Here is an 11,559-nt window from a genome sequence, read left to right as displayed (position 1 = left end):
TTCAATATAAAGTGATTCTTAGAAGTTACGATCACCTTAGTGTATAATTATTAAATCATGTGCACACGTAGTCACTAATTACTACTATACCTATATTTTTTTTCTAATTAAGAAAGAATAAAAAGAACCTTCGATAAAAATATATGAAATAGGAGAATATATAGTGCGCATAAAAATATTTTATTTTATAAAATGTCGCAAACAACATCTGGACGGAAATTAATTTCAATTTAAATCAGATACAGAAATATTTAATATAATCAATTAGTCACCATTTGAATCGCGTATAGTTAATTCTTCCGTTATTTGTCTTTCATTATTTATGATCAATAAATAATTGCCATTCGATGTCCGATCCGATAGAAATCATTTGTAGAAAATATCGATTGGTTAACCTAATTGAAAAATTATCATATTTCACGACAATATCAGGATTTTATATAAAAAAATTTTTAGTATTAAGTTTTTATGATTATAGATTGTATGTCATAAGTGCATCTAGTAAATTTCATGTCGTTCTCAAAGGGTAAGAGGCATTTTTATATCAAATTAGTCTGAAACGAAAGAGACATTAGGCACCTACTCACACTTATCCTATTCGTCTACTCTTTAAAACTTGGAGGCTGAGCCTTTTTAGAAGTTAGATGAAGTAATTTACTAAATGACGTGTAAAAAATTTTTGAAACAATTGCAATTGATCGGAATCGCGAAGAAAATTATAGTTACAGAGATTTCTTTTTGCAATCTTTTTATCTGAGCCTGTAATCAAAATTAAAAAAATACGGTTTATGTCAGTTACAGCTATACTACATGCTGAAAATTTCACCGATATCGCTTGTTGCGTAAACAAGCGATATACATCGAAAGACGTAAGAATCTTTGGATTTATTACAGTTGTAAGGTATAGACCCAATGTCGTGAAAAACTGCAATTCTCATCATTTTTAACCGTTTGTAGCTAATAGCAGCGTTAATCGATTTCGATGGAATTTTCAGTATGCAATACAGGGTGATTGGTAATTGGTGATACAAGCGGAAAGGGGGCGATTCTACGCGAAAAAAGAAGTCGAAAATATACAATACAAATTTTTCGTTTGAGGCTTTGTCTTCGAGAAAATCCACTTTGAATTTTCGCTCGGTACGCGTGCACTTTATCGCGTCTCGTTATAACGGATCTCACTGTAGATCGTTGTCTCGATGGAAAAATTAAAAAAAAAATGTTTGTTCTATATTTTCGATTTCTTTTTTGCGTAGAATCACCCCCTTTCCGCTTGTACCACCAGTTACAAACCACCCTGTATAACTGACAAATCTACAAAATATATTTCTTAAATTTTCATTACAGGGAAATTAGTCTGCAGCGGCACGCTAATAAATTCAAATCTTATTGTTGTTTTGCCTCGGAGCATCAATATCGTAGGACACACACATATTGTATTAATAATCAAACTCCGAGCAAAATAATGTCGCCGTTACTTTCAAGCGTCAAACGCAGTCGAGATCAAACTTTCCGACTGTCCTCTGACCAGTATAAATAAACGAGCGAATTGACGAGGAGAGAGTTTAGCAATCGAAGAGTAAGCATATCAACGCATCAAAGTGTATACGAAGTTTCTCGACACACGCGCGTATTTATTCCGATTAATTATATATCTGGATTTGTGCTTTGTATCGAGGCATTACAAATAAAGTGCTCACGACACTTAGAGTATAATATTGATATTTGAGCTACCTCATCCTCTACAAGTCTAATTAGGAAACTTATTCATCCAACTTGTCCAAAAACTCGAATCGTTCAATCCAATTTTAAAAAAGTTACTTTTTTTGTTTTAAAGGGCACATGAATATAAGTACGAGAAACTGTACATCTATGTGTAGTATACATAAAATACTTTGTACATGTTTGACTATAACTTCCGTTGCTGATTTCTAACGTCTTTTTTTCAACGTGTTTCGAATAGACGATATTACGGACTACGCGATATTAGCAGCACTTACCCTACGTAGCTATGTATCTAGATATAGTCCTGCACAAATATGACGATGTAGAAAAGTATTACAAATCGTAGACAACTTTTTGTTACCTTTCATTATCATTAATTCATTATCGCGCACAATTTGTTTTGGAATTTTATGTCTTCATATTCTGCCATTTGACTATTTCATACATGTAGTAAGTAGGTAGGTATATTTGTTTTTATTGTTGCGTAATACTAGTAAATAAATTATGATCGAAATGTTGATTATTACATTCTAATTTCCCGGAATAACATTCCTTTAATTCTTTTACCGACGCAAGAAAATTACTTTGAAGAGATAAAAATCGAAGTACAATTTGTTTACTGGTAATATTTATGTATTTATAAGGCACTTTGTATTTTATTATTTTGAAGCAGGAATACGAAACATACTCTACACGAATTAATCGACTTGGCAAATGTATGATACTATAAATATTTATTCTTTATTCGAAGGCACACTGCAAATTACTGTGTTACAAATATATTATAATTATTTTTCATACACAGTATCATTAACTATCAATTTATCGTAGAATTTTCGTCTAATAGATATATGTATGTATTCAGTCAAGTAATAAGCACAAATCATATTTTCGTATTAACAAATATTTCAACGGTGATAATTATCGTTGTGAATAAATAAATATTATTTTTTAAATTAATTTAAAATAAATGAAATACACTTTATATACACAATTTTTCTGCCCTTTCGGAAATTTATCGTCCATCGGCACCACGTACGTAGGTACAATAAACTTAAATAGAGTAATACTGGGCAAAATAATAGTTTCTTATTCGTTTGAAATATCTCTCAGTTAATATTCAAAATGAAAATATTTATAACATCTTTTAAAACATTCAAGTATCTACCAGATGGATAAGTATGTATAATCGTTTGAATCACGTATCGAACCTTTAGAAACTGAAGCCGCTTACTTAAATTTGTTTCATATTCGTGAAAAAGATTGTAAACGTATCTATAAATTTGTAGGATAACGAGTAGTTAAGAAAGTTAAATATAAATGTCAGAGTTTGTGTACAAAAGGCTTTAACCGGCCAATCTTTTAAAGAGTATCAAGAAGAGAATCTAAGAGATCCAACTGATTCTCATCCCAACCCGCAGTAGCGATTAACAAACCAGTGAGATCATCTTCGCTTAAACTAACTTGGGTAGAATCGGGAATTTCTGAGAGACAGTCTGGAATTGGAGGAGATACGCTACTGGGCGGTGTCTCGTATAACGTTGACGGACAGTTGATCGATGGGGCGCCATTGCTTTGAATATTGTTCGTTACCATCGTCTTTGCAGCTGTTAGCTTCTTTGATCCACGAATTCGTTGAGACATTGTTGCGCGTCGCTTCGATTTTCTACCTTCTTCCATTCTTTCCAAATCTAACTTCCAGAAACCACCTTTGCCTGGTTCATCCTTCGAACGTGGTAACTTGACAAAACACTTGTTCAATGATAGATTGTGTCGAATTGAGTTCTGTTTAAAATAAAGGAAACTGCTGTTAGATGATATCTATTTAATTGCAGGAGATTATGTTCGCAGATGCATATTTTCAACATTGGAATTTATCTTATTTTTAACTATACCTGCCAAGCTGGATCAGCATATTTATAAAATAAGAAGTTTTCTCGAATCCATGCATATATATTTGAAAGGGACACTTTGTTATTATTTGCACGCATCGCCAAGCAAATGATCGTCGCATACGAAAATGGCGGTTTTGCGTCAGGGTCAGTTCGATACTTCTCGGCATTTGCAGCCAGATCTGAACAAATAAAATTATTTCACGTTGTTGATGCTTTGCAGGCATAATATTTCTAGGTGCCGATTTTCTTCGCTTCTCGAATATTTTTATGTTTATATATGTAGATTTATTTACGTAAATCAAGTATGCGTATGTAAATACCTATACTCAACATTATACCGAATAGTAGCGAGTAGGTAGTTACTTACATGTACAAGAAAGTATTTGCTAGATTTGATAAACGAACGGTATTTAAAAAAAAGAAAGCGAATAAATAGATACTAGTTAAAAAATTATTTATTTTCCTATCTGTGTATTTATGTATGTAGCTATTATTTCTTTAGCCGTAGACGTATATTTTATTAGCCATATTAAATTGTTACGATACTCCTAAAAAGAACCATCTGCAAACCTAAATTCAACGAGTCAAAATTTGTGGTAACAACAAATTTCTACTTTTTATAATAATACAGTTTATGACAATACAGATACCACGAATAACAATGCAATGAAATCAATTTCACTTACCTAATTCGGCCTTAATTAGGGGTGAAAGTTTCTTTCTTGGCTGTCGCGTTACAGGAGGTGGAGATGGAGAACAGGGTGGTGTTGGCAAACTAGAAGCACTTGTAATGTCAAGCGATTGTAGCCATGAAAGACTTGTCAATTCTGCCTCAACGCCGTAATCGTCATCATGCATATTTTCTTTCATAATTGATACACCACGATTCGTTGGTTTCTTAGTATCGATCGATTCTGCCTTCATTTTCACCATTTTTCATCGCATATGTATCGAAGGCGTGCTCAGAGCCTGGATGAAAGTATCCATATCTATACATAACTTATTAAACATATTAAACAAATTATTATTTCAGTGTCTAGGTTTTTCATTTACCCTATTGTTATTATTTAAAAATTTGCGGACATTGGCGATATAAAGTGAGAATTACATTTCTATACAATTTTATATTACGCTTAAGGTATACGTAACTATTACAATTGGAATAACAATTAAGTTGGATCGAACGTTATTAAAAAGATCCATATCTACAATAATTTGTTTAAAATAAATTTATGAAAATAAGATACTTTACTTATAGCTGATTATACTAATAATCCAATGATGTTATAACAGAATCTAGAAGACACAGACGTCGACATGTACCTACTTATTAGTAAAAGAACAAAACGAGAGTCTAAAAGACCTTTTTTTCAAGATCGATTCTATCGATAACAAAGGATATATCCATTTCATTTATGCATCGAAATTCGCTGATATCCGATATTAGGTAGGACTGATATTGCAATATCCAGCAAAAACAATTAGACGGTAAATCAATACGAGAGTTTCACGAAGTGCGGTGTTCAAGCAAAATTCTTATTTAAAAATTACAACACACCTCTAAACGTTCCCCAAGGTAATACATCGAACGCAAATTAAGATCCTTCACAGTAAAACAAACATTTATGCGAATTTACAAAAAAACTTGAGAACATGAATCCGATTACGATTTATTACATTATATACGTACATTCTCACCAATGTATAGAACAAAACATGTAAACCGCATGATCGTTCGAATGAAACTAGTACCAAGGGGTAACGAAAGCCCTGATAATCCCCCACTTTGAATCTACTTGCTTGCCGTGCTGTAAACCATTGGCCGTGGTTGGTGTGCGTGACAGGTGTTGGCTCCCTTTTGCAGGTGGACCATATGTACTTACACGCTGTTCAAACCTGCGTGCAAACGCAAACCTTTCCCTTCTTTTAATTTCTTGGACAGTAAACGGGGGAACTCGACCTCGCATTTTTGCTTCTATCCTTTCCGCTTTATTTTATACAAACTTTGCCAACGAAATAAAAGGTGAAAGTAATTTTCTTAGAAGAAAGGGTTCTTTCGGTCTACAACAGTTCCTAAATACTAAACTAAATAAGGCATATGTATATGTCTTAAATAGGAATTTGTTTATAATTCGTTACATCATGTATACGTTCTTCTGCAAAGTTGAACCAACCAACTAATAACCAACCTAATAGGGAAAATAGTTGATAGTTAAGTACTACCTATATAGCAATAAAATCAAAACGTAAAAAGGTTCAGGATTATCATGGAGATTGTAATTCATCGCAGTGATATTGTTTTTTTAAATAATATCTCATCTCTACGTAGTCATATACCTTAATTGATTTTAAGAAAATCATTTCAGAAAAAAAGGAAACTTATTAACTTTAGAAACTTCTCATGTTACAACGTATAAACAATTTACTGTTTTATATAACACTTGTATTTGGAATTTTTAAGCGGATACTTATACTTACATGTGATTAAATACATGTAGGTACGTATAATTTTTTATGCAGATATAGTTTAGTAGCTTTATCTTTTTAATAAAGTCTGATTATAATTTTCCGCTTATGTTAAAAAGCTGGAAATACTATTTGAAAAAGTTATGTACTTACATATCTTAGAGAAGAGATTGATTTTTATTGTAATTTCTTCAGCAGAACTTTTTTGGAATACGTTTTATAACGTCGATAGCGGTGAGTAATAGAGGATACTTTATATCAGATCGTTAAATAGTAAATATGTATACAATATTTCACACGCTATGTAAGTATGTAATTGTAACTACATACATAGGTACCTATTCCTTATTTACGTTACTACATTATCTTTCTTAAAGTTGTTTACATTTTTAAAGACTTTATAACCGTAATCCGCAATCCTAATTTGATGCAAAGTGTTAGAGCTTTGAAGTTTATTACAACAGATACCAAAATCTTCAACTATACGATCGCTATTACAAATATTGATTTAAAAAATATATGTAACGATATCATACGAGGAAAACTCAACATAAATAAACGTATTTATGTGATATTTTATTTGAAAAATTATTATACAGGCTTATTATTATATGAGGCGACTCCTTATGAAAAAGTAAGAAGAAAAAAGAATCAAATTTTTTCACACGACGTTTCGTTTTCGAGAAAATTGTGTTTGAAAATTTATCAAGTATGCCTGAACATGACTAATTACCGAAATAGGTACGAGTAAACAATAAGCAGGGAATTATTCTACATACAAAAATAAGTAAAAAATGTCCGTTCGAGGCTTCATTTGCAAGAAAATAAAGTCTGAACGTATTTAACTAAGAATTCACGTATGATAAATATTCAAATTCATTTTTCTCGGAAACAAAGCGTCTTGTAGACCAATTTCGTTCCGCATTTTCAATTTGTTTTTACACGTAGAATAATGTCCTGTCGATTATTTATTCCTGCCCAGTCCGGAATTAACCATGTTCAAGTATATTTTAAATTATAAATTTTCAAAATCGATTTTCTTGAAAACGAAGCGTCGTATGAAAAAATTTGATTCTTGCTTCTTCTTACCTTTTCATAAGAAATTATTTCATGCCTGCTTCTAAATGTTATTCGGTCGTACTCCATATAGTTATCACGATTGTATTGCAAATACCTCTAACACGAATCGTCATCGCAAGTAGAACTTATAATTTACGTAGCTTCATATCTGTCATTCTATTCCAAAAAGTTGAATACATATTCGAATGCATCAATCAAATAGGTATACCTAGGTGTAATTTTTGTATAAAAAAAAATTGTTTTAGTGGGGTTAGATAAATGTAAAATACAAATGAATGACGCAAAGCTTGTTTGTAATATCCTTAAAAGAAATATTAATTGGAAATACACTACAATTCCTTATGTAGATGATGTATTCTGGCAGATATAAAACAATGTAAATAGGTATGTATGTACTATTTATGTTAAGAGAAAAAAATAGATTGATTTGAAGGTTACAGTCTGTACTAGAAATAATGATGATCGAAGTGTACATATATGGGTAGTAATGTCCAGAAAGTATGTAAATGAAAATCAGATGGTCATATGCTTCATTGTCAGTAGGGGTGGTCGCATAGCTTGAACGTTCTGGTACAGGTACTTTCATTGATCGAATCAGGAAGGCAGTGACCGTCACTTGCGATATCCCAACGTGAAAGAGAGGGGAGAGAACCGTAGCTATTCGACGACGTTAAGAATGGCGTGTTAAATTTCAGAAGCCTGCTTATTATTGGTTGATGTCCGTTAGGATCGTTAGGACAAAATTTTCCTGACAAATTTACACGAGATTCGAACTCAATTTTACCCTACACGCAGGTTCATGGTGTGGGCGTTATCCAATGGTTGACCAACCCTCTCTATTCGTGGAATCACGAAATAGTCTTAAATATTGTCAAATAAATTATATGTATATTCGTTCGATTCTGGTTCAGATATTACTTCATATTTAAGCACATCACACATTTTTATCTATTGTAATTTCTAACTAAAGTTGTAATTTTCGCCGATACATGTATATTAATAACAAAGGCACATAATTTGAATTATTTCGATAACTTTCTAATAAATGAATGCATTTAAAGAAGGCCATGTGCTACGCTATTTGTCAGCGTACTTTTTGTTTCTTCTTCTATCACTTGTGTTTTTCGAAATGTTTGTACGATGAAGTGGTATTAAACGACTTTTGGAAAGATTCTATCACCTGACTTATCAAAATTAATTCACAACGAGCACGTATCAAACTGTTTCTTTCCTGAATTGGGGTTGCTTGTCAAGATCCTATCAAGCGATCGCCCACCTTACATCTCTAAATTTAACTCTTTTACATTTCTCCTTACGGTTCCATGATTTTTACGAAATTTAATCTACTACTTCTAAGGATGTGCATCGATAAATCTAATGATCAACGTTCATAAAACAATACAGCCGTGTATTTTTAACAATATTTGACATTAAATATTCGATTAAAAGATATACCGTCGTTCAAAGCTTTTCAATTTTTGAACTTTTAAGATTTTAATGATATCCATACGTAAGTCTATAAAAATCATAAATGTAATAAAAAATAAAAGATATTGACAGAACGATAAATATTTTATTTGTGTCTGCTGTTATTCTATGAGTTTCCCAAACAATTTTAACTATCCACAATTTTCGCAATAAGAGGAAACTTGATTTTCACTTAAGAGAATTGAAAGTAACCCTGAGATTTCGAAAAATACGAACGATAAGAAAAAGTGAAATCATGCATCGTCTTTGAGTCAAACATTCATCCGAATCAATTTTGCTTAAGGTTATTATTATTGTCACTTACGTAGTGATCTACCAAATTGTACCTACATTATATATAGTTTCAGTTACGTTGCTCACTCTGTATAACTAAAATATTTCATAACACGATTTCATTCTAAGCAAATTTGGATCTAGAGAATCTACTTCTATTATTATATCATAAATTGCACAGAAATATCGGCAAAAAATTGTTCTGTAGCAAAGATATGCAGTTTTGTAGCCAATACATGTCTAATGGAATTGATAAACTTCCTTGTGAAAAAATATTCTACATATCTATTACATTGAATAGATAACCATTATAATCTACTCTAATATAGAAAATATGATCGTGTACCTCTGGTAGGTATATATAAATCCAATTTTGTATTTCCAATTAAAAAAATTAGAAAAAGATAGATTCGATACGTTTCAGCAAAATTCCATGCTGTCTACGCAGTCCAAATGGAAGTATCTACATACACGATCAATAATCTCCTGGGAACATCCGTTCCCTTGCTGGCCTATCCAGCTGGCCACCCCTGCAATAATGGTAGCACCAGCAGCACCAACAGTACCAGCACCAACAGTAGTAGCACCTGCTATCCTCCCCGTACCGCGTCAGGTTGTGACTCATGACCACTTTACGTTTTACCACCATCTATCATTACCAATTGTTGCTAAAATACTTTCATAATTCCTTCCTCTTGTAATTTTATTCCACTGCTTACAAACAATCGCGTGATTACAAATTTTTCATTATTATTTTACTTCCTTTTTTATTCTATCCTCATCGTGTACAATCGTTTACACCTTCCTCCTCCCTTCTTTCAATAATTCTCAGTTAAATATTACTTATTACATAATATGTTATAAAGCTAAATTTCGTTTTCAGTTTTCTATCAAAACTTCAAGAATTTCTAACTCTCGTTTTAATAAATTTCTTTAGATTATAAATACGCACCTAATTAGGCGTTTAATTGCAAGAATATAGAATATGAAATTTATGATAACGAAACTTTTTAAAAAAATTATTGCTGCGATTAGTACAATGCTGTTATCGGAAATATTTTCTCAGAGAAATGTTAAAATCTTTTCTTTTCTACGTAGCTACTTACATACCTGTATTAAAATAAATTAAATGAAGTAGAACAATATTAAAAATTTCAAGAGGGTGCATATGTAAGTACTAATATCGAGAACCTATATTATAAACAACTTATTTCTTAGTTAGAAAGGAGTATTTCCTTGAAAACGTTGATCGACTAGAGATCGATAGATTGTAACATATCCCCTTAGGAAATGTTTATAGGTCACCACATGAAAGATGATGTGGACGTATTTCAATGGTTAACTTAAAAGACCAGATACTACCTCGCAACATTACAAATATAGACGCGAATGGGAGTATAGATTTTAGGAGAATGATGGTGCTTTTATAAAATATTCAAAGAAATTGATTCCGACTACCACAGCAGCAATAGTAACGGCAGCTAGAATAATTGTTATATCAACGATATAGATTTAGCGAAGCTTTTAATTATAAAACGAATAACTATATTCCTTTCAAAATTCTTAAATATTCTTAAACAAAATATATATCGCCAAAGGTATATAACTTGGAAATAGAGATTTTCTATCGTATACCTACTATAATTAATTTTAGATAACTTCCTATTTAAATAACAAGTTTCTATTTCGAAACATTATAAACTACATATATAAAGCATGGTCAGGTATAATATTACTTTAGGTACCCCAAATAATATTCGGATTTATGTTTTATTTCGGCATTTTTCCGAGTGAAATATGTTTTTACCCGAAAATATGCAAATACAATGGTAATCATAAATTCTAATAAACTTAATACTTACCGATATAAATAATTATTCACGTTAATCCATGCAGAAAAGGTCTCGCTCATAATTAAAATTATCAATTGTCTATAGTTAATGGTATATTTAATTAATAAACATTTGTTATAAGTACGCAATCGGTACAAAAGACTTAGGTAAAAATTTGAATTAAAAAATGTGTTACCTTTGAAGCTGCCATTATATACACTTACACTAGCACCCACTGGCATCGTACTATCGCCATCTTCTTATTACGGTAAACGGTACCAGTGTACCACCATACAAGTGCATTTAAATATATACTTTATACTTATATATATTATAGATACACACTCGTAAAGATTATTGATTGTAGTTAAAATTTACTGTTAAAGATATTATGCGTACCTATGTATATGTATATATGTATATACTAAATGCATAGTACGTATATTATAAATATATAAACATAATTCTATTACAATAATGTGAATAATTCAATTTAAAAGGAACAAAAGACCATTTTCTTGAAAAAAAAATTATCTATTTGCGATTAATAATATCTTATAACTTCAATTAAAAAATTATAACATCAACTTCTGATGACACCTTAACATAACATTCTCGGTAGCTATTGTTGTCTAGCTATTTATATTTGTAGTTAAGTAACCTAAAAATTTTTATGAAGTTTATGCGCACAGAGAAACTCGTGTACAATTTGAATTATTTTATCTAAATTTGAATTTGTATCATAAATACAATGCGTATGTTTGTGAATGAGTAACTGAGTAAAGCTATGTTGGTGTGCAGCG

At 31.3% G+C, this 11,559-nt stretch overlaps 1 protein-coding gene across 9 annotated transcripts; it reads right to left on the bottom strand.

Annotated features, from left to right (window-relative positions):
• Positions 1 to 2,218: 2,218 nt before the first annotated feature.
• LOC100748024 (forkhead box protein J1-A-like) lies at positions 2,219 to 11,237 on the bottom strand. Of its 9 annotated transcripts, XM_033323743.1 has the most exons (5): positions 10,953 to 11,237; positions 10,787 to 10,855; positions 4,304 to 4,586; positions 3,618 to 3,796; positions 2,219 to 3,507 (listed from the first exon to the last, which is right to left on the bottom strand). In XM_033323743.1, exons 3-5 carry the CDS (start codon positions 4,548 to 4,550, stop codon positions 3,085 to 3,087), a joined length of 849 nt encoding a protein of 282 aa, XP_033179634.1. In that variant the 5' UTR covers positions 4,551 to 4,586; positions 10,787 to 10,855; positions 10,953 to 11,237; the 3' UTR covers positions 2,219 to 3,084. The 9 variants fall into 9 exon arrangements, with proteins under 9 accessions (XP_033179634.1, XP_024226980.1, XP_033179633.1 ...); XM_024371212.2 differs by having other exon boundaries at positions 4,304 to 4,616; positions 10,787 to 11,237; XM_033323742.1 differs by having other exon boundaries at positions 10,787 to 11,237.
• Positions 11,238 to 11,559: the final 322 nt, after the last annotated feature.

Source organism: Bombus impatiens, unplaced genomic scaffold (genome assembly GCF_000188095.3).
Source record: "Bombus impatiens unplaced genomic scaffold, BIMP_2.2 scf_1213, whole genome shotgun sequence".
NCBI classification, from domain to species: domain Eukaryota; kingdom Metazoa; phylum Arthropoda; class Insecta; order Hymenoptera; family Apidae; genus Bombus; species Bombus impatiens.
This window is presented reverse-complemented; position numbering and strand designations above follow the sequence as displayed.